A 23695-nucleotide genomic window follows, 5' to 3' on the forward strand; every position below is an offset into this window, starting at 1 on the left:
AGCTTTCAGGATCAGGGGTTTAGTGACCTGTTCTCTTAACTGGTCTTCTGTACACTCTCCCTTTTTCTCTGTCCTTCCTTCCTTCCATTCCTGGACGCACCCTTACATGGATATTTCCTTCACCTGGTGAGTGCTGAGTTTCTCTGGGGCCTTCTCGTTTCCATTTTCTTTTCATTTCAATCTGTTTTTGTGGTCATTTCATTACAGATGGCTTCCATCCCATCTAACTGACATTGTGAATGGGTTCGTTTTGTCAGTGTTCAGGCTAATGTGAACGCTAAAACAAAGGGGATCTCAAGAGGACGCATCAATCCATACTCAGTGTTTTCCATTAGCACCGGCTGATGCTGTCGGCTAATCAGACAGTTAGACTCATTTGTAGCTTGCTACATTTTCCACTTCATATTAACTAGGTTACTTTTCATTTTAAAAGTTTCAATTCGCTAGTCCGTCGAGCCCTGTCCCGCTCGAATGAACGATATGATTATTTTACAGGTCTATTGATAGGATAGGCGACTGTCACAAAGCGAGCGATGACAGGAAACGCAGCAGAGAGGAAGAGTCGAAGCGAGAGGTTTCACTCTCTCCAAAATCTTTCCAAAATAAACCCAATGCGTTTCTATGGGATTATTTTAGACCTAAGCTTGTCGCCTGTCTTCCCTTGTTTGGGATGACTCCCCCCATTGGTAGGGAGCATCTTGTCATTATATACAGATCTCTGGTTGCAGTTAAATTCCTTTACACGGAGTAGGTAGAGAGAGTGATGCTTGTGAAATCCACGACTTAGCCTATTTTAATTTCTGACACACATTTATTTTCTTTTGGGTGTTTCCACATAGCCAGCCACGCAGAGTCGTGGAACGTTGTAGACTATTTACTGTGCATTGATTAATAACTGAACAGCAAGTGTTTACTAGTTTATCATAGGTGTCGAACTGACTGAATATAGTCCTTCTCCTATATACCTTTGCCATTCATAAATCACACAACGTGGTTATATGTACATGGTATCACATGGAGACAAGTAAACCAAAGGATTTCCTAGGATGTTGTGTCTTGCCAGACAGTGACGCTGAAGTGAGTGACTCTCGTCTGTCAGTTGTAGCCTACCGAATCGCATCAGTGAGAGAGTCGTTCACTTGTCTCCCTAATTTTCATAGGCTACTGGTAGGCCGAGGCTTTTTGGCGCTTATATGCAGACAAATTATGAAAACATTCGATGAAGATGGCGATTCATCATTTCAGAAACAATAGGTAGTGGAGAGCCTCATTCTGGTCCAAATATGATAATTAGGGCCCTCACAAAATGCAGGCATTAAAATGGAATTCAACCATATTTAAAAAACTAAATGTATTGAACTGTAATTACTTTTCCCAAGTTTATCATAAGACATGAACTAGAGGTGGACCGATTATGATTTTTCAACGCCGATGCCGATTATTGGAGGACCAAAAAGCCGATACCGATTTAATCGGACAATTAAAAAAATATATATTTGTAATAATGACAATTACAACAATACTGAATGAACACTTATTTTAACTTAATATAATACATCAATAAAATCAATTTAGCCTAAAATAAAATGAAACATGTTCAATTTGGTTTAAATAATGCAAATACAAAGTGTTGGAGAAGAAAGTAAAAGTGCAATATAGTCTTCAATATATTCAATATATTCCCAGTTAAGAAGTTTTAGGTTGTAGTTATTATAGGAATTATAGGACAATTTCTCTCTATACGATTTGTATTTCATATACCTTTGACTATTGGATGTTCTTATAGGCACTTTAGTATTGCCAGTGTAACAGTATAGCTTCCGTCCTTCTCCTCACCCTTACCTGGGCTCGAACCAGGAACACATCGACAACAGCCACCCTCGAAGCAGCGTTACCCATCACTCCACAAATGCCGAACAACTACTCCAAGTCTCAGAGCGAGTGATGTTTGAAACGCTATTAGCGTGCACCCCGCTAATTAGCTAGCCATTTCACATCGGTTACACCAGCCTAATCTCGGGAGTTGATAGGCTTGAAGTCAAACAGCTCAATGCTTGAAGCACAGCGACGACCTGCTGGCAAAACGCACTAAAGTGCTGTTTGAATGAATGCTTACGAGCCTGCTGGTGCCTACCATCTCTGTCAGACTGCTCTATCAAATCATAGACTTAATTATAACATCATAACACACAGAAATACGAGCCTTAGGTCATTAATATGGTCGAATCCGGAAACTATCATCTCGAAAACAAAACGTTTATTCTTTCAGTGAAATACGGAACTGTTCCGTATTTTATCTAACAGGTGGCATCCATAAGTCTAAATATTCCTGTTACATTGCACAACCTTAAATGTTATGTGATAATTACGTAAATGTCTGGCAAATTAGGCGGCCCAAACTGTTGCATATACCCTGACTCTGCGTGCAATGAACGCAAGAGAAGTGACACAATTTCACCTGGTTAATATCGCCTGCTAACCTGGATTTCTTTTAGCAAAATATGCAGGTTTAAAAATGTACACTTCTGTGTATTGATTTTAAGAAAGACATTGATGTTTATGGTTAGGTACAGTCGCGCAGCGATTGTGCTTTTTTCGCAAATGCGCTTTTGTTAAATCATCCCCCGTTTGGCGAACTTGGCTGTCTTTGTTAGGAAAAAATAGTCTTCACAGAGTTCGCAACGAGTCAGGTTAGCAGGCAATATTAACTAAATATGCAGGTTTAAAAAATATATACTTGTGTATTGATTTTAAGAAAGGCATTGATGTTTATGGTTAGGTACACATTGGAGCAACGACAGTCCTTTTTCGCGAATACGCACCACATCGATTATATGCAACGGTAGATAAATATGCACGCTAGATAAACTAGTAATATCATCAACCATGTGTAATTAACTAGTGATTATGATTGATTGTTTTTATAAGGTAAGTTTAATGCTAGCTAGCAACTTACCTTGGCTTCTTACTGCATTCGCATAACAGGCAGTCTCCTTGTGTAGTGCAATGTAATCAGGTGGTTAGAGAGTTGGACTAGTTAACTGTAAGGTTGCAAGATTGAATCCCCGAGCTGACAAGGTAAAAATCTGTCTTTCTGCCCCTGAACAAGGCAGTTAACCCACCGTTCCTAGGCCTTCATTGAAAATAAGAATGTGTTCTTAACTGACTTGCCTAGATAAATAAAGGTGTAAAAAATGTCCAAATCGGTGTCCAAAAATACCGATTTCCGATTGTTATGAAAACTTGAAATCGGCCCTAATTAATCGGCCATTCCGATTAATCGGTCGACCTCTAACATGAACAGAATCCATCAATGCAACTTTATGAAAATGCCCGTCTGTATGCGTGTTGATTTGATTTGTGTAAGTCATTAACAATTATGCTAAAGAAAAGTCTTCTTTTAGATGGCTTTCCCAACAACCTGCACAGTTAAATGTTAACTACAAACGTAAGTGATGATACTCTGCCCTTGTGCTTCTTACCATACAAATCTAATAAAAACCAACCTGGGCTCATAAAAGACACCTTTATAGAGTGAGAGTGTTATGAAAGTACTACGGTGGTACCCTTAATTATAGCTGTCCAATAATGTTGGATGTTTACCTGGAAAGATTATATCATGAGTGGGCATTTGTTTTGCAAACTCTAACATCACACTACTTGCTTGCTTGTGCACATGAAACTACACACAATTTTATTTTTTTTCAGACCTGAAGTGGTCTCTTGATGTGGTTTAAGCGTTATTGTGGACTCACATTTGTTGTTTTTCTTTTAAATTGTGAATTTGAAACAAAAAACCTGAAACAAATGGAATCCTCTTAAAAACAAAACCTTTTAATACATTTTTCTAGATAATGTGGGCTATTTCATATTTCTATTTTCATTAACAACATAATTTGAAGAACAAACATCATTGTGGGAATTCATATCTTGCAGTTAAACTGAAAATAAGACTTTAATCTCAAAGGTTTAATGTTCTCTTACTCTTAGTCCCGATCATGTAACCCTAGACTGAGACACTGTCCAAAACAACTAACAATACACTGAACTCATGCATTTTCAGTAACTTAAATTGTCATGTCTTTCTACACAATACCACAACAAATGTTTCAAATCTGTGAGAAACTCAAAGTATTCAATAATTCAATGTGCTCGGGGGGGGGGGGGGGGGGACTACAAAGGGTCGAAATAACACTGAAAAACACTTGTATTTCCTCGTGTGAACAGGCTTTGTAGTTCATCTCCCTCTGATGAATCCATACTGAATCGTGTGTGTGTGTGTGTGTGTGTGCCAGGTACAGACCACGGACGTACTGCCTGGCGGACAGTGATGAGGAATCATCCAGTGCAGGGTCCTCCGACGAAGAGGATAGTTCAGAGGTCACCAATGATGTCCCTGGAGCAGAGGGGTGAGACTAATTACAGTGTATTTACTTTTACCCTGATTATTTACCTTGTTTACCTTTTTAAAGTACCTTTCTGTACTACTTGTATGTAATCCAGACTAACTTAATTCAGACTTTTACATAAATCAAAGTAGATTTGTGCGACAAAGTAACACCCCTAAATCTCTCCTCTCCATTAGATACATGGGGGGCCGCCAGCCCAGTAAGATCATGCGCTTCGTGGACAAGATCGCCAAGTCCAAGTACTTCCAGAAGGCCACCGAGACGGAGTTCATCAAGAAGAAGATGGAGGAGGTGTCCAACACGCCCCTGCTGCTCACCGTGGAAGTACAGGCGCTCCGAGGAACGCTGGCCGTTAACATCCCACCCCCGCCCACTGACAGGATATGGTATGTTCTTAACAGCTTCATATAGTTATACATCATACCTCCGCCCACCAACAGGATATGCTACACCCCCAACACATTCATACCACCTCAATACATAATGAATACACTTTAATATAGTATTATAGGGGTGCCAATCAAACACTTGGCATACTGTTGTGCATTAGTTAATGCTGTTCTTCAATGCACTTGAGCCCTCTGCTGGTGACTGATCACATCCCTGGAAAACTGACATTTTATATACCTTATTATTCTGAGTAACCTTTACCATTAACTTCTTGATGCACCCATCCCGTTACTGGGATAATTTTCGTCAACATCCGCTGAATTGCAGAGCGCCAAATTGAAATTAAATTATTAAAAATATTTAATTTTTATGAAATCACAAGTGCAATATAGCAAAACACAGCTTAGCTTGTTGTTAATCCACCTGGCGTGTCAGATTTCAAAAAAGCTTTTCGTCGAAAGCATACCAAGCGTTTATGTAAGGACATCTCTCTCAGCAGACAAAACGTTACAAACAGCTAGCAGCCAAATAGATTTGTCACGTAGTCAGAAAAGCAATAAAATGAATCGCTTACCTTTGATGATCTTCGGATGTTGGCACTCACGAGACTCCCAGTTACACAATAAATGTTCCTTTTGTTCAATAAAGATTATTTTTATATCCAAAATACCTCCATTTGGTTGGCGCGTTATGTTCAGAAATCCACAGGCTCGAGCGGTCATGACCGGGCAGACGAAAATTCCAAATAGTATCCGTAAAGTTCGTAGAAACATGTCAATTTTTTTTTTAAATCAATCCTCGGGTTGTTTTTACAATATATAATCAATAATATTTCAAGCAGGACTGTAGCTTCTTCAATAGGAGAGAGAGAGAAAATGTCTGCTCCAAGCTATTGCACATGCAAAACTCTGCTGGCACCCAGCCATACAATGACGCAATGTGATCTTTCTCGCTCATTTTTCAAAATAAAAGTCTGAAACTATGTCTAAAGACTGTTCACACCATGGGGAAGCCATAGGAAAAGGAATCTGGTTGATATACCTTTAAATGGAGCGAAGGCAGGCAATGGAACAGAGAGCTTTCAGGAAATACAGCACACCCGGGTTGGATTTTCCTCTGGTTTCCACCTGCAATATCAGTTCTGTTATACTCACAGACAATATTTTGACAGTTTTCGGAAACTTTAGTGTTTTCTATCGTAATCTGACAATTATATGCATATTCTAGATTCTGGGCCTGAGAAATAGGCAGTTTCATTTGGGTACGTTTTTCACCCAAACATCAAAATACTGCCCCCTACACTCAAGAGGTTAACTTGCCCACACAGTACAATAACCAATGACCCAATGAGTGCTGTGTGATCTGTTATAGTTGAAATTTACACCCTGGTGTTTCTCTAGTGTGTTTGTTGACTCTGTTTTAATCGCAGGTATGGCTTCAGGAGTCCACCCCACCTGGAGTTAAAGGCTCGGCCCAAACTGGGAGAGCGAGAGGTCACACTGGCCCACGTCACCGACTGGATCGAGAAGAAACTGGACCAGGAGTTTCAGGTATGTGTGTGTGTGTGTCTGCATGCCTGTGTCTGCATGCCTGTGTCTGCATGCCTGTGTCTGCATGCCTGTGTCTGCATGCCTGTGTCTGCATGCCTGTGTCTGCATGCCTGTGTCTGCATGCCTGTGTCTGCATGCCTGTGTCTGCATGCCTGTGTCTGCATGCCTGTGTCTGCATGCCTGTGTCTGCGTACTTTGTCCAAACTGTATGTCCGCATACTACATCCAAATGCTATCACCTCTGAATCTCTCCCATCTTCTCTCCGACGTAGAAAATCTTTGTCATGCCAAACATGGACGACTTGTGGCTGACCATCATGCACTCTGCCATGGACCCCCGCTCTTTTGGAATGCCCTCCACCTCCACAGCCGATACGACCCAGGGGGAAACAGAGCCCTCCGAAACAGAGGGGGGCGCCACTAACGGCATATGAAGGATTGTTTACAGTATTTGCCTGAAACGTGTGAATTAGAATGGGAGCCAAGGGGCCTTGTAGTAGTATAAGGCTCGTCGGTGTATAAGGACATACAAAAAGACATCCGTTACCACAGACATTCCAATAGCTCCATACCCAAGGGTCTTTTTTTGTCACTGGCAGAACAGGATGACCTCATCAGATGAACCCTTTTGACCCTTTAACAAGCTCACTGACAGAACGAGACAGAGGTCAGTCAACCAACCAGGAAGGACAAACACAAAAAATAAAAACTGTCACTGCTGTTTTTTGTTGTTGTTTTTTTAAATCTGTGTAGGATGAACAGACTTAGAAAATTACATTTTTTAAATAATGTCACATTTAACAGTGATACAACCTTTGACAGGGGCAGGTTAGAGGCTAGTGGTATAGATGGAACGGAGTGGAGAGTTTCTGTGGGTTATAAGGTTACACAGTGTCCTATGAACACATGGTTATTTCGCATTCACCGTTCACCTTACGTCCTAGATAGGAAACAACTTTTGTTTGGGGACCCGAATCAAGAGAATAGCGTGAAAATAAATAGTTGAATGAGACATATAACCGCTAGATTCTACTTTTGTTATTGTACAGGTGTGTCTGCATTTGAGTGAGCATTTGTGTGTGAAGCCTGACACTAAAAGCAGGAGTGGCTACTCTTGACAATGTCACATTGTATTATTTGCCATATGATTTGAGGCATCAATGCTACCCTATGCTTTGTGTCCTAATGCTCATGGTCTGTGTCCAGGTGAACACTAACAGTATGTGCACTTGCTGTGACCCCACATATCTTACTGCTCGGGGTCGAAGTTCCCCTTTACTACAGGTCTAGAATCAGATTACTCCACCCCAAATTCCAACTGTTTTGGGGATGAGAATATGTCTGACCCTACTGTATATCAGTGGCAAGGGGGAAAGTTCTACCTATTCCCCTCTTTAACTGTACACCACACCTCTTTATATGCAAATGATCACTGTGTCCATATCTATATGGAAGCAGCTATATGAAGCCCCTCCCCTCGTTTGTCTCTGGAAGCCAATGCTATAGGGTTAGCCGTCATTACCTAGGCAACACGTGTCTTTAATTCACTAATGCCTATGCAAATTCCTTGCTAACTATGGACATGAGGTGAGCAATGAGAAAGTAGTATATATGTAATCTTCTGAAGATATATCTCATAGAAATGTATTTCTGAAGAGGTGTACATAAGGGGCCTAACACTTTTGTTGAATGTATGTATGGCTATATTGACAGATTGTTGGACTGTTTTATTGTTTGTTATATGGAAACTATTCCTAGCCAATCACATGGATTATTTTGATTGGGGTATGCCAAGTATTGCACAACTTAAACAGAAGTTTTGATTTATTTTGTCCTTGTAAACACTAATGCAATTGTATCTACAGACATTTGCAGTGCTATTGTGTTATACTCTCTCTAGCATGTACAATACCCATGGCACGTTGAGACCATTCCTGCCTATAAAACCACATAGGTTTTCATTTATTCTTTCAAATGATGTAGGAAGTGTTGTGTGTTTTTTTTTTTAAATGTTTTTTTGTTTGTCGTTTATTTTCAAATGGCCATCATCAACAGTTGCCAATGCTTGGAAATGAGCCACCTTGCCAGATGTGCTCCATGACACTTGGTAGAGTTAAACTAAATGATGTAGTGTACCCTTTGCCAAAACTATCATTAATACTGGGAAAATAAACTGTTAACTCCAAAAGTCATTTAAATCTCAAAAATCATCACTATTGAAGTCTGAATCATTTTCTATACTGTACTGTTATGTTTTCTTAATTTTGCAGTTAAGTTTTAAATGCACAGTATTGGATTTGTTTACATGAATTCCTATTTGTTTTCATTCCTTTTATTTGTCAGGACACTAAAGCACTGTTGTAGAATGTCATTGATGAAGGAATATCTCGTTTTCACTTTCCTTTAACAGTACTTCTAATTCGTTTCTTTCTTCATTTTCGTTTTATTGATTATTTGGTTGGTAATATTATTATTATTGGAACCCTTGATAAAGATTAGCCAAAAAGACTATCAAATAAATTATACAAATACTGCACTATATTGCATGCATTTTTGTTTGTTTGAAATTGTGATTTATTGTATATTAACACAATTGCTCAGAGAAAGAGATTTAGTTTAAAAAGTATTAAATCGATTATCAAAACGGTAGGCGTCAAAGTAATTGGCACCCCTGTTTTCAGTACCCCAGCACCGTACCTTTGTGAGAATAATGACACTGAGCCTTTAAAGAATTTTTAAAAGATTGGAGAACACAGTGGGAGGGATCTGGGGAGCGTGCTAAAAGTATTGAAAACAGGGGTGGCAATCATTTTGACCCCTCATTTAAAAAATGAGCAATTGTATTAGTATAAAATAATTACATTTTCAAATGTTTTGGCGTATACAATATATATATTGTATATATAGCTCAGTATTTGTGTTATTTATTTTACACAGTCTCTTTGCTCATCTTTATCAAGGGTGCCAATAATTATGGACCTGAATGTAGGCATAGTACCAGGTTGGAATTAGAACATTTTGTAAAGCTTTGTCTGTTTTTCTGAAAGACAATGTACAATGACAGAATGATATGAATATCACATCAGATTTATATGATAAGAGTTGATGATTCTGCAAATGGATGGATTATTTGGATTTTTAAGGACAGATTTGTTGAGCCTCATCCATGTCTCCTGCTTGGCTGGAACATGTCTCTTAGTTGGGAGAGACAAAGTTTCCCTAAAGAAGTTCTCTAAAATGATGCCTTTTTATTTTTACAAAATAATGTTATTTGTTGATTTAGCAGGCTTTGTTCTTTTCTGTTATCGATTTTGTACGACTATGAATTGCAATGGTATTGTGGTACAAATTATTAAAAAATATCAGCTGGCTTTGTAATTATTCGCTCTTGATTGAAATTGTTTTTTTTTCAAATTATTATAACTGCCACACTCACATACCCATGCATCAACATTTAAAATGTTCAAATTCATTCATCTCTGAAAACCCATGTACTGCAAAGCTTGAATTGTCCACAAATTTCAAACATGAATATTCATGAGGGCCGGCTCTATTCAATTATTAGGCTCTAACCCCCTTATCCCTTCACGGAAGTGTATCGTTTCCTAGCAACGCCTGACCGGCTGACAAACAGTGGTGAGCGCCTGTTTTAAGTTTGCAAATTCAATTTCGTACTACTAGCTACAGGATTATTTGTTGCTGAAGAGGTGATAAAGCAACCGTAAGGTTTAGTAACTTATGCATTCGAGAATGTTTCAAACATTCTGGTATTTTAAGCTGTTAGCTGTCAAATGAAAAATATGCTATTTAGTTAGCGTTAACAGCATATAACCGATAAGCACGCCAACTTCAAGACAAGTGGATAGCAGCATGCAATGAGAAACATTATGCGTGTAGTAGGCATAGCCATCATATCTATCTTATTTCATTTTGAAGCAAAGGTATGAGGGCCTAATAGATTATTATGTCGTCAATTTCATAACGTTAGTGAATAAAATTATTTGTGTCTGTTCTGTCATGTCTTCCCAGGTGATGACAGGAGGCTTTGTCAGCCAACTTTTACATTTTCATTATTGTTTCAATACATTATTTTCATTCTCTGACCTTTCTTTTGCCTTAATAACTCAAGAAGCAGGTAAGGCTTTCAATGAAAGGGTGTTAAAAGAGCAGGTGACATTATTTAGCAGACACTCTTATCCAGAGCAATTATGGTTAAGTGCCTTGCTCAAGGGCACATCAACTGATTTTTCACCTGGTCGGCTGGGGGATTCAAACCAGCGACCTTTTCGGTTACTGGCACCAAAGCTCTTAATCGGTTGACTACCTGCCTATATGACTGCAATCAAATCCAATGTTGTTGTGACTTGGGTGTCACAAAGACAACCTTCTTGGTCCCCACCGCATCCAATGGAGGGTGAGGGAGGAGAGGAGGGGAACCCGGCCACAGGAGGAGGAGATGAACAGCCAGGTGGTGCTGACGAGGCAGCAGAGGACTCTGGCGTTACTGTGGTACCTGTGCAGGAGGTTTGTGAAAGAGAGTACTCTACAGCACAGAATACGTATTTTCTCACCTTTCTCAAGTTAGGATTTGTGAGTCTCATGATATTGTATCATCTGCATTTTATTTGTAATCATTCAAAATCATGAAATTATTTCCAAAAGACGATTTAGACATGATTTAGCCGATGGTCAATGCACAAAATAAAAAATAAGACTTTATTATTAGTATTATATTGTGTCTCTATGGATCAAAAAAGTGACTGTCCTCCATGCAGGGTGGATCAGCAGAGCAGGCTGAGGCGGGGACTGATCACCCAGTGTCACAGTCAGGAGACAGTGGTACAGGTGCAGCCTTCAACCCCACCAGCAACTCAGGTCAGCTGGGTTTCAATAAGAGGGAGGGATAGAACAATGGTGGACATTTTAACTGATTTCTTTCATCTTTGAAATTGTGTTGAGCACTGTGACTTGTCAAGCACGGTATTTGTTGAGGTTTGATCACGAAACATATTTTTGGGGGTTCCAGATAACGAAACGATGCCCTTTCCACCTCACCCCTCATTGCACCTCTCAGTCCCCCTCTCTGACAGTGATGGGGACGAGTTACGCAGGGCGGCGGAAGAGGATGATGGTGCAGATGAGCTAATCGTGCTGGACCCCTGAACACGTAAGCAGTTTCCCCGCTTAACATCACTGATAACATTGTTTTAATTACCTTAAGGTTTAAACCCTGTTATGCTTATCAGATGAACGTCTTAGTATGGCTTCTCCTATCTGCCTGCAGCCGCTGATGAGAAGGTTCCAGACTGCACTGAAGAACCACCTCCATAAGCAACTGGGGAGACTCAACGTGGAGTTGCGGGAGAAGGTGCAGTAGGTCTCTTCTTCTGAAGCAAAGACTCTAAATCCTTTCCAATGGTTTACAATCAAATCAACATGGACATCCATGTACACATGCAGTACGATTCATACCATTTATGGGTCCCCGTTTTGAATTCACTCTTTTCCCAGGAGAGGGCGCCATTGACTTGTTTTGGCTCAATCTCGAAACATGACTGTGCTTTCATTTCAAAATACAAAATAAACTAATCTGCAACTAGAAATGATCTATAAGCAACAACAATTGATTTACGATTCATCGCTATTGTTATATCATTAAGAAATATCCATAGTGCATTTGCCATAATGCATTTGCCATATGTAATCCTCTCTTTCCTTCCCCTCCTCCACGCATCTCCCTAGATGGCTATTTAGACCGCAGGCGGCCACCCAGCGCCAACAGGCCCAGGATCAGCTACAGGGGGTCTGAAGCCAGTACCGCACCAGCCAGGCCGGCAAGCAGAGGTCACACGGTGAGACCCATAGAGATATAACCACCGATCAAGCAACATTATGCACTTATTTTGCTGTGATAATATAGGTCAAATTAAGATCCTATATCTGTACTATGGCTTGGGCCAGGAGTTTTTCTTGACCTAATCAAGGAAAAAATCTGTACCCTAACCTAGTTATAATAGTCCATAACGGTCACCTAAAGGTTTTCCTGGTCAGGTGACATAGTCAGGAAAAACTCCTGTCCCTAACTACGTCTATCACCTCCTTCCTCAGTGTCCCAGCTGCAGAGTGAGGTAGAGAACCTGGCACTGCATCTGTTCTACATGCAGGTGGTTAACGCCGACCTGCACTCTGACATCACAGCCATGAAGAACACCTCGCGCAAGCCCCACTCCGAGAAGCCCCAGGCAGAAACACACCTGATTCAAGATCAGCCAAATGGCATGTTAGTTCTAATGTTAACCTTTCTGAGCCAAACATCAAAACTGGTCCTGGACCAGTTGCTAAGGGTCTAGAAATAGAATTTAAAATCATTCTTATTACTATGGCTGAATCTTCTCTCTCTCACTCTACCCCCCTCTCAATTCAATTTCAATTCAATTTAAGGGCTTTTTTTGGCATGGGAAACATGTTAACATTGCCAAAGCAAGTGAAAAATCAATGAACAAAAGTTGAATAAACAACAACAATTTTCAGTAAACATTACACTCACAGAAGTTCCAAAAGAATAAAGACATGTCAAATGTCATTATGTCTATATACTGTACAGTGTTGTAATGTTGTAAAGTACGAAAGGGAAAATAAATAAACATAAATATGGGTTGTATTTACAATGGTGCTTGTTCTATACTGGTTGCCCTTTTCTTATGGCAACAAGTCACAAATCTTGCTGTTGTGATGGCACACTGTGATATTTCACCCAGTAGATATGGGATTTTTGTGTATCTGTGTAATCTGAGGGAAATATGTGTCTCTAATATGGGTCATATATTTGTCAGGAGGTCAGGAAGTGCAACTCAGTTTCCCACCTCATTTTGTGGGCGGTGTGCACCATAGCCTGTCTTCTTTTGAGAGCCAGGTCTGCCTACGACAGCCTTTCTCAATAGCAAGGCTATGTTCACTGAGTCTGTACATAGTCAAAGCTTTCCTTAAGTTTGGGTCAGTCACAGTGGTCAGGTATTCTGCCACTGTGTACTCTCTGTTTAGGGCCATGGAGCATTCTAGTTTGCTCAGTTTTTTTGTTAATTATTTGACACATTGGAAATAATTATCTTTTTGTTTTCTCATGATTTGATTGGGTCTAATTGTGTTGCTGTCCTGGAGCTCTGTGGGGTCTGTTTGTGAACAGAGCCCCGGGACCAGCTTGCTTAGGGGACTCTTCTCCAGGTACATCTGAAGGTGATGGCTTTGTAATGGAAGGTTTGAGAATCGCTTCCTTTTAGGTGGTTGTAGAATTGAACTGCTCTTTTCTGGATTTGATCATTAGAGGGTATCAGCCTAATTCTCCTCTGCATATGCATTATTTGGTGTTTGACGTTGAACACATAGGATATTTTTCCAGAATTCAGCACGCAGAGTCTCAATTTGGTGTTTGTCCCATTTTGTGAGTTCTTGGTTGGTGAGTGGAGGGCTATGGCTTCTATAACTGATTCTCCCTCTCTCTACCCCCCTCTCTCTACCCGGATCACCAAGCACGTCACCGTCATCGAGCGCAAGCAGGCCACCATCAACGTTTACAACAAGAAGATTGAGCAGCTCGTCGCCAGCACTGGGGTGAGAGTTAACTTACAACCAAGCACTGACCAGTAACCAGCTGAATATTTTGGGGTTATTGTCTAATAATAAAGGACTATAGGTACTGAATCTAAAATAGGTGGCACCTACATATCTAGAATGATATTCTATTTTTATGGTAGCACCATCCTCTACAATAAGACTGGAGCTAGAATGGATTTGAAACGTTTCAGCTTTGAAAAATGCAATTTTCCTGACTTTCTATGTTGTCTTGATCACGTCCCTACGTACGTCAACAGCACGAGGACCTGGGCCCGTTGGAGATCCAGGCCAGTACTCTGACCAAGCAGCTGGAGGGGGGAGGAGAGATCAAGGAGCAGCAGCAGCTCTGGCTGCTAGTGAGACTGAGCCAGGAGAAACAGGCCCGGATCGCTGCCCTGCTCACACTGCGGGCCCAATTCACCATCCTACAGCAGAGGAAAGTCTGCACCGAGAGTACGTAAACACCCGCGGACCCGCACACACACTGACCCAGGAGAAACGGGCTCAGAGCACCACCCTGCTCACACTACGGATGCAACTCTCCATCCGCAACAAGAGTAAAACAAACGCACAGTGGTTATAGAGAGAAATATGATTTATTTAAGTGTCATACACCTACCAGTACCCAGCCCACAGGTGGTTCTTTGTGACCCTGACCAAACAAACACACTCCCGTCCTCAATACACACACCCTAACCCATGGTCTCCCCCAACACACACACCCTAAGCCATGGTCTCCCCACCTCTCCGCTGTCTCCCGTCCAGGTGAGATGCAACAGGAGCAGCGTGAGCAGGCCGAGCTGGAGAGACACATGAAGGAGCTAATGGCGGACATGTTGAAGCTCAACTTCCTGCTGATTGAGAACAGGCATCTCCACCAGGCCCTGAAGCAGGGCAATGTCCTGATGGAGACTGACTTCCTGCACAGACTCAAGGTCAAACTGGTGACGGGGGGGGGGGGTTCTGGTGTTCATCAGTCCCCCAGTCAAATACATACAGTACACATACTGTATGCTTAATATGTGTGTCTATGTTGCGTGTGTGTGTCCCCACCCTAACAGCAAAGTGGAGGAGTGTGATGGCCTCAGAGAGCTGCAGCACGGCCAGGCCAGTCTGAGCAGCAGTCTGCGGGACAAACAGCTGCAGCTGGGAGAGCTCCACAGAGTCAGAACTGTCCTCACCTCAGACTTCCACTGTCTGCAGGACACCAAGGAGAGGGTACGCGATGTAGACACATTCACTCTCAACATTATTCCTGCCAAGCTTATTGTTATCCATAGTTGAGAAGTGGTTTTCACTGTGCATAGCTGTTTGAATATCTCTTCATCTCATGCCATGTCTTTTTTAATCTCTTATCCATCCTTCTTTGCCTTTCTCGGGTCTGGTTCTCTCGCTCTGTCTCTCTTTCTCTCTCACACCTAATCTCAATCTATCCTCCCTTTCTCCCTCTCTTTCTGTCTCTCTCTCCTCCCTCCCCCGCTCTTCCGTCGCCTTCATCTCTCCTCTTTCCATTCCTCTAGAAACTGGCCCATCTGGTCTCCCTCCAGGGCCGGGCCAAGCAGCTCCAAGCGGTGCATGAGGGTCGCTACAGCGCCCTGTCCACCGGCAAAGCCTTGGAGCCTGCGTTGCAGGAGGAGCGTCTGCACGCTGTGGCCACCATCCTGCACCGTGTCCAGCAGGAGTTCCCCCAGCACCAAGGGGCGCTACGACGCCTCTCCCTAGCCCTGGCCACGTGCTTGCTGACACCGCTTGGTCAGGAGACCCACTGACTATTACATGACTGAAAGCTCCCATCATAGGATCACCCACGGAGTAGATTGGAGATAGAGATCCATTATAGTTGTAGGATTTTACTATTCTATGGTGTTCTATGTTACTCTGAAATGTTAGGATTTGGGAGCTGGACTTGGGGTGGAAGCTCTCCTCCTGGCCTTGATTGGGCAATTTAGGTTTTCAGAATATTTCTGTTTATTTTGTTTCAGTCCATTTTCAGTTGATAAAATGAAGAGTTGATTTAATATATACACGGATACATCCTGCCAGCGTGTGAAAATAATATTGTCCATGGATAAACTGAAGATACACATACAGCATATAAACATTAAAGGTAACATTTGATATTCTTTCTTGACTTAATATCTGCAAACTAGCTAAATCTTAAATATGGAATCACTAAAGCCAGCCTGTGAATGATCATATGTCAAATCAAAGTTTATTTGTCACGTGTGCGGAATACAACAGCTGTAGGCTTTACAGTGAACTGCTTACTTGCAGGTTCTAACCAACAGTGCAAAAAAGGTATTAGGTGAAAATAGGTAAGTAAAGAAATAAAGCAACAGTGAAAAATAACAGTAACGAGGCTATATACAGTAGCAAGGCTATAGCAGTAGTGAGGCTACATACATGCACCGGTTAGTTGGGCTGATTTGAGGTAGTATGTACATGTAGATATGGTTAAAGTGACTGCATATATGATAAACAGAGAGTAGCAGCAGTGTAAACGAGGGGCATGGGGGAGGCACACAATGCAAATAGTCCAGAAAGCCATTTGATTACCTGTTCAGGAATCTTATGGCTTGGGGGTAAAAACTGTTGAGAAGCCTTTTTGTCCTAGACTTGGCACTCCGGTACCGCTTGCCATGCATTAGTAGAGAGAACAGTCTATGACTGGGGTCTTTGACAATTTTCTGGGCCTTCCTCTGACACCGCCTGGTGTAGAGGTCCTGGATGGCAGGCAGCTTAGCCCCAGTGATGTACTGGGCCGTATGCTCTACCCTCTGTACTGCCTTGCGGTCAGAGGCCGAGCAATTGCCGTACCAGGCAGTGATTCAACCAGCTCCCGATGTTGCAGCTGTAGAACCTTTTGAGGATCTCAGGATCCATGCCAAATCTTTTTAGTTTCCTGAGGGGGAATAGGCTTTGTCGTGCCCTCTTCACGACTGTCTTGGTGTGTTTGGACCATTCTAGTTGGTTGGTGATGTGGACACCAAGGAACTTGACGCCCAACCTGCTCCACTACAGCCCCGTCGATGAGAATGGGGGCGTGCTCAGTCCTCCTTTTCCTGTAGTCCACAATCATCTCCTTAGTCTTGGTTATGTTGAGGGATAGGTTGTTATTCTGGCACCACCCGGACAGGTCTCTGAACTCCTCCCTTTAGGCTATCTAGTCATTGTCGGTGATCAGGCCTACCACTGTTGTGTTGTCTGCAAACTTAATGATGGTGTTAGAGTCGTGCCTGGCCATGCAGTCGTGGGTGAACAAGGAGTACAGGAGAGGACTGAGCATGCACCCCTGGGGGGCTCCAGTGTTGAGGATCAGCGTGGAAGATGTGTTGCTACCTACCCTCACCACCTGGGGGCGGCCCCTCAGGAAGTCCAGCATCTAATTGCAGAGGGAGGTGTTTAGTCCCAGGATCCTTAAAAATGTCTTAGGGATCAAATCCCGTCAAATGGCAGAGCGCCAAATTCAAATAAATGGCAGAGCGCCAAATTAAAATACAATTATTAGAAATATTTAACTTTCATACAATCACAAGTGCAATACACCAAATTAAAGCTTTACTTCTTGTTAATCCAGCCACCATGTTGGATTTCAAAAAGGCTTTATGGTGAAAGCAAACCATGCTATTATCTGAGGACAGCACCCCATCATAAAAACACATGACAATCATATTTCAACCCGCCAGGCACGACACAAAAGTCAGAAATAACAATATAATTCATGCCTTACCTTTGAAGAGCTTCTTCTGTTGGCACTCCAATATGTCCCATAAACATCACAAAGGATCCTTTTGTTCAATGAATTCCGTCATTATATCTCCAAAATGTCCATTTATTTGGCGTGTTTGATCCCGAAAAACACTGGTTCCAACTCGCCCGACATGACTACACATTATCGAATAAGTTACCTGTAAACTTTGTGCAAACATTTCAAACAACTTTCCTAATCTAACTTTAGGTCTTTTTTAATGTAAATAATCAATTAAATTTAAGACGGGGTAAATTGCGTTCAATAGCGGATAAAAACAAAGTGGAGCGAGCTTTCAGGTCGTGCGCCCCAACCACAACAGTACACTTGGCTATCCACCCAGATAGGAAATGGCTACTTCTTCATTACTCAAAGGAAAAACATTAACCAATTTCTAAAGACTGTTGACATCTAGTGGAAGCGATAGGAACTGGAAGCATATTTCTATTAAAAGGGGCTTGCCATAGAAAACAAATAGAAAACAGATTGACCTAAAAAAAAACGCCCTGGATGGATTGGGCTCGGGGTTTCACCTGCCAAATCAGTTCTGTTATACTCACAGACATTATTCAAACCGTTTTAGAATCTTCAGAGTGTTTCCTATCCAAATCTACTAATACTAGCTTCTGGGCCTGAGTAGCAGGCAGTTTACTTTGGGCACACTTTTCATCCGGACGTGAAAATACTATGGTGTTGAACGCTGAGCTGTAGTCAATGAATAGCATTCTCACATAGATGTTCCTTTTGTCCAGGTGGGAAAGGGCAGTGTGAGGTGCAATAGAGAGTGCATAATCTGTGGATCCGTTTGGGCGGTATGCAAATTGGAGTGGTTTTGGGTCTGTCGTAATTTAGGCAGGTTGCCTTCGTGTTCCTGGGCACATGGACTATGGTGGTCTGCTTGAAACATGTTGGTATTACAGACTCAATCAGGGACATGTTGAAAATGTCAGTGAAGACACCTGCCAGTTGGTCAGCACATGCCCGGAGCACACATTCTGGTAATGCGTCTGGCCCCGCAGCCTTGTGAATGTTGACCTGTTTAAAGGTTTTACTGATGTCGGCTGCGGAGAGTGTGATCACACAGTCGTCCGGAACAGCTGATGCTCTCATGTATGCCTCAGTGTTGCTTGCCTCGAAGCGAGCATAGAAGTGATTTAGCTTGTCTGGTAGGCTCGTGTCACTGGGAAGCTCGCGGCTGTGCTTCCCTTTGTAGTCTGTAATAGTTTACAAGCCCTGCCACATAAGATGAGCATCGGAGCCGGTGTAGTACGATTCAATCTTAGCCCTGTATTGACGCTTTGCCTGTTTGATGGTTCGTCGGAGGGAGTAGCAGTATTTCTTATAAGTTTCCGGGTTAGAGTTCCGCACCTTGGATGCGGCAGCTCTACCCTTTAGCTCGGTGCGAATGTTGCCTGTAATCCATTGCTTGTGGTTTGGGTATGTACGTACAGTCACTGTGGGGGGGACATCCTCGATGCACTTATTGATAAAGCCAGTGACTGATGTGGTGTACTCCTCAATGCCATCGGAAGAATCCTGGAACATGTTCCAGTCTGTGATAGCAAAACAGTCCTGTAGTTTAGCATCTGCTTCATCTCACCACTTTTTTATAGATCGAGTCACTGGTGCTTCCTGCTTTAATTTTTGCTTGTAAGCAGGAATCAGGAGGATAGAATTGTGGTCAGATTTACCAAATGGAGGGCGAGGGAGAGCTTTATATGTGTCTCTGTGTGTGGAGTAAAGGTGATCTAGAATTTATGTTCTCTCTGGTTGCACATTTAACAGAAATTAGGTAGAACTGATTTAAGTTTCCCAGCATTAAAGTCTCCGGCCACTAGGAGCGCTGCCTCTGGGTGAGCGGTTTCCTGTTTGCTTATTTCCTTATACAGCTGACTGAGTACGGTCTTAGTGCCAGCATCTGTCTGTGGTGGTAAATAAACAGCCACGAAAAGTATAGCTGAAAGCTCTCTAGGCAAGTAGTGTGGTCTGCAATTTATCACAAGATACTCTACTTCAGGCGAGCAAAATCTAGAGACTTCCTTAGATAATAACAAACAGAGAAACAACATAATTCAATGCCTTTAAGCGTCACTTAACATAAATTAAAGGATATGTCCATCAAAGTCAAATATCAGATAATATTGGATAATTGTCTGGTTCCACCATCCAATAAGCAGTCGCTGACACCATAGTCAGGAAGTTTTTCCCAAATGGTCCCCTCTCTCCAGGGGTTTCTTTGTGAATCAACACCGGGCCCCTTTGGAATTTATTCTCTATTCAACTCTGGATATCTAATCCATTTATATAACTAGATTATCACCCTAATCTCATGCGTTCCTGAAGTGCCTTTTGTCACAGTTTGGGGCTCCAGCAAGAGAAGGGAGCTCCCAAACTGTTTATTTAAAAAAATTTAAAAAACGTTTATTTAGCTAGGCAGGTCAGTTAAGAACAAAATCTTATTTACTGTGACGGCCTAGGAACAGTGGGTTTAACTGCCTTGTTCAGGGGCAGAACGACAGATTTTTACCTTGTCAGCTCGGTGATTCGATCTAGAAACCTTTCGGTTACTGGCCCAAAGTTCTAACCACTAGGCTACCTGCCGCTCAAAAACTGTCCCTAAATCAGTGATGATCCGGAACCAGGCCAGTCACAAATGACATTCCCCCTCTTTTCAACAACTTTTGCTGTTATATATGTTTCACTGATGGATCAAGAAGTAGTTTGTGTACTTACTGTCAGAGAAACCTTTGTTATAGGAATCCTTATTGTCAGTGATGGCTGTTATTTAGAGGCTTGGCCTCAATCTCTCACATAGCTTTGCCAGTGGCTTTTTTTGCCTGTTACATGACCGGTTAGGTGCTATTATAATACACACAATGAATTGAATTGGAAGGGTGAGAAGGCCAGGTTACACATTAGTGAGGCCACAGCCCTTCAGTTGGCACAGATCGATATCAGCCGGTGGACCACCCACTAACCTGTTATGTTTCGTCCTAGGATGCGTCTCGATAGTCTATGAAGGCTTCCTTTCCTCGCATCCTCTCGCTCATCTGCTCTGATCTAAGGGTGCATGATAGGTGAAAGCATATAGTTGATGCCTACCAGGAAGTTGCTTTCAAATCAGTGAATTACAATTTTACAGCACAGGAACAGGAAATGTATCATTTTTCCATACTTTGGGGTTTGATTGAATTTCTTTCAGTAACACTTTACTTAAATCATCCAGGTATAATTCTTCATATCTTGTTATAAGTATGTTTAACAATTTATTATGTAAGAAGGCTTGTAATGTGTTTGTGTATGACCTGTATTCCAAGGCCTATATAGCTGCACTTGCCGTCTGGTCTATTGTCAACATAAGTGTACATTAAGGTGTACATTAAGTCAGTCCAATTCTGATCTTTTTTTCCTCTAGGTGGTCTTTTGACCAATCCCATCGGATCTTTTCACATCCAATCTTTTTCAGAGTTGATCTGATTGGTCAAAAGACCAATTAGGGAAGAAAAAAATCTGAATTTGGCTGCCTGTGTAAACGCAGCCTTGGTGTCCGTGTCGACGGATGAAGGGACACATACCGAAGTGACAATATATATTTTAAAATAAGTAGTTAGTATGTTCTGCACTTTTCCACTGTGACACCAAATTAATTTATACCAGTCTAGTCAGTCTCATATATGGGCATCTGTCAGTGTTGATTGAGAAATCAGTCACAGTGGGGTGGATTCATATTGTTTCTCATACCTTAAACTTGTTGTTGATGGTTTCATTGGTTGTCACAAAAACAACATCCTAGTTCCATTGGTATTGCACACACAGTGTCTAGGCTACATTACATAAAGACCTTTTATAAGACAGGCTATGATTCACAGAAGCTCCAAGTAAATAGTCTACATGCAGTAGGCCGTAGGGAAGTAACTCAATGGAATGAATATGGTTTTGAAGGTGCAACTACTGATGTGTCATCTCAATGACCATTTGATTTTCCAGTAAAGTTATGACGCCATTGCAATTGTAATATATTTAAATAGCAACCAGGATTCCACATTATTCAAATGCATTTTCCATGTGACATCTCATGATCCAAAAATTGACACAACATATATACAAAAGTATGTGGACACCCCTTCAAATTAGTGGATTTGGTTATTTCAGCCACACCCGATGCTGAGAGGCGTATAAAATCGAGCACGCAGCCATGCCATCTCCATAGACAAACATTGGCCGTAGAATGGCCTTATTGAAGAGCACAGTGGTTTTCAACGTGGCACCGTCATAGGATGCCACTTTTACAACAAATCAGTTCGTCAAATTTCTGCCCTGGTCAACTGTAAGTGCTGTAATTGTGAAGTGGAAGTGGAAACGTCTAGGAGCAACAATGGCTCAGCCGCGAAGTGGTAGGCCACACAGACTCACAGAACGGGACCGCAGAGTGCTGAAGTGCATAGTGTGTAAAAATCGTCTGTCCTCGGTTGCAACACTCACTACCGAGTTCCAAACTGCCTCTGGAAGCAACATCAGAAAGCTTCATGAAATGGGTTTCCTTGGCCGAGCAGCCATTTTTCATGGTTCGGGCTCGGCCCCTTAGCTCCAGTGAAGGGGAATGTTAACGCTACAGCATACATGACATTCTAAATGATTCTGTGCTTCCAACTTTGTGGCAATAGTTTGGGGAAGGCCCTTTCCTGTTTCAGCATGACAATGCCCACGTGCACAAAGCGAGGTTCATACAGAAATGGTTTGTCGAGATCGGTGTGGAAAAACTTGACTGGCCTGCGCATAGCCCTGACCTCAACCCCATCGAACACCTTTGGGATGTACCCAGGCCTAATTGCACAACATCAGTGCTCCACCACACTATTGCTTTTGTGGCTGAATGGAAGCAAGTCCCTGCAGCAATGTTCCAACATCTAGTGGAAAGCCTTCCCAGAAGAGTGGAGGCTGTTATAGCAGCAAAGGGGCGACCAACTCCATATTAATGGCCATGATTTCGGAATGAGATGGTCGACGAGCAGGTGTCCACCTACCTTTGGTCATGTAGTGTAAGTTCCAACCTCAGCCTTTTTATATTCACTTTCCCAAGGAATAACCCAATGGCCCTAGAAATGTTACCAGGAACAAGCTTCATGTTTTTTGTTTGTTTATTTTTTAGGCTGTGGTCCATCAGTAATAATCCAAATGAGTTATTTTTTGATTGGTTGGTTAGTAACTTTGTACGATTAGTCATGACGGGAGGAGCGCTGCTCGCCCGAGTTGGGTAGATCATGGTGATTATACATAGGCTACACCTGCAACTCCAAAGAAATGGTAAATGGTTTTGTACATGTTATAAGAAGTCATTTTACACTTTAAGTAGGCCTGTGTGTATTTAACTTTAAATATTTGCGTGTGAATTGTATTCAATTCCTGAAATCCCTCATGGTTATTCAGTAATATCTCTGTATTCCTGTTTCTCAGTATTTCCTCCATGCATTTGCCAGTTTTGTAGCCTACTTGAATACATGCTATCGTGTACAGACCAAAGTCAAATAAGATGTAGCCTACCCTTTGTATCTAGGGTGTTGTTATTATAGACACACTTTGGCATAGTATTAGTTTACTAGGCAACATGTGGTAATAACAGTCACATATGGTAACAACACAATACCAAACATATTGCTTGTGGTGCATTTCCAGTGAATATCCCCTCTCTTGATCTATTGTTGATCTTGTCCCCCAAGATGAAATCTTGTCAGTTTGTTTAGTCACACACAATATCTCATGGCACTGAAGAAGATACTATGCTAGAGATGCGGCATTTACAAAATGAGTTCAGTAATAAAGGGCATGCATGGGTTGGCGTGGGCACTGATTCACTGGGGTGTATGTTTCTTGTCTTTCAGGTTATCTCTCACACACACACCCTTGCATGCATTGACGCCTACACCAGCCGGGCGTGGAGTCCCTGTGTCTCTGACAGTTAGCTTTTTCCCCCAGCATTGGACAGTGAT

The 23695-nt window shown here is 42.0% G+C and overlaps 2 protein-coding genes across 8 annotated transcripts in view; both read left to right on the plus strand.

The window, feature by feature from the left end:
* LOC109889527 (testis-expressed protein 2) overlaps window positions 1-9730 on the plus strand; it is a 58685-nt gene extending 48955 nt beyond the window's left edge. For 4 of the 6 annotated variants that reach the window (XM_031829442.1, XM_031829444.1, XM_031829452.1 and 1 more), the window contains exons 10-13: window positions 4296-4409; window positions 4586-4795; window positions 6229-6349; window positions 6622-9730. In XM_031829442.1, coding sequence (XP_031685302.1) covers window positions 4296-4409; window positions 4586-4795; window positions 6229-6349; window positions 6622-6783 — 607 coding nt within the window. In that variant the 3' untranslated portion in view covers window positions 6784-9730. The remainder of the gene's footprint in view (window positions 1-4295; window positions 4410-4585; window positions 4796-6228; window positions 6350-6621) is intronic. The other 2 variants (XM_031829447.1, XM_031829462.1) reach the window with 1 other exon arrangement.
* Window positions 9731-10383: 653 nt separating this feature from the next.
* On the plus strand, window positions 10384-16078 carry LOC109894717 (coiled-coil domain-containing protein 40-like). 2 transcript variants are annotated; one of them, XM_031829465.1, is made up of 9 exons: window positions 10384-10873; window positions 11125-11224; window positions 11376-11516; window positions 11634-11717; window positions 12092-12201; window positions 12458-13957; window positions 14218-14413; window positions 14726-15178; window positions 15481-16078. In XM_031829465.1, the coding sequence occupies exons 6-8, from the start codon at window positions 13817-13819 to the stop codon at window positions 14977-14979; spliced, it is 591 nt and encodes a 196-aa protein (XP_031685325.1). In that variant the 5' UTR covers window positions 10384-10873; window positions 11125-11224; window positions 11376-11516; window positions 11634-11717; window positions 12092-12201; window positions 12458-13816; the 3' UTR covers window positions 14980-15178; window positions 15481-16078. The 2 variants fall into 2 exon arrangements, with proteins under 2 accessions (XP_031685325.1, XP_031685327.1); XM_031829467.1 differs by lacking the exons at window positions 10384-10873; window positions 11125-11224; window positions 11376-11516; window positions 11634-11717; window positions 12092-12201 and having other exon boundaries at window positions 13648-13957; window positions 14726-14895; window positions 15022-15178.
* The last annotated feature ends 7617 nt before the right edge of the window (window positions 16079-23695 follow it).

Source organism: Oncorhynchus kisutch, linkage group LG1 (genome assembly GCF_002021735.2).
Source record: "Oncorhynchus kisutch isolate 150728-3 linkage group LG1, Okis_V2, whole genome shotgun sequence".
In the NCBI taxonomy this organism is placed as follows: Eukaryota; Metazoa; Chordata; class Actinopteri; order Salmoniformes; family Salmonidae; genus Oncorhynchus; species Oncorhynchus kisutch.

Excerpts from the sequence above, each read along its gene's own strand:
- LOC109894717 (XM_031829465.1), top strand. The coding sequence starts at position 13,817 with ATGGCTTCTATAACTGATTCTCCCTCTCTCTACCCCCCTCTCTCTACC. Across the intron at positions 13,958-14,217 it reads AGCTCGTCGCCAGCACTGGG|CACGAGGACCTGGGCCCGTT; the intron begins GTGAGAGTTAAC and ends GTACGTCAACAG. Across the intron at positions 14,414-14,725 it reads GAGGAAAGTCTGCACCGAGA|GTGAGATGCAACAGGAGCAG; the intron begins GTACGTAAACAC and ends TCTCCCGTCCAG.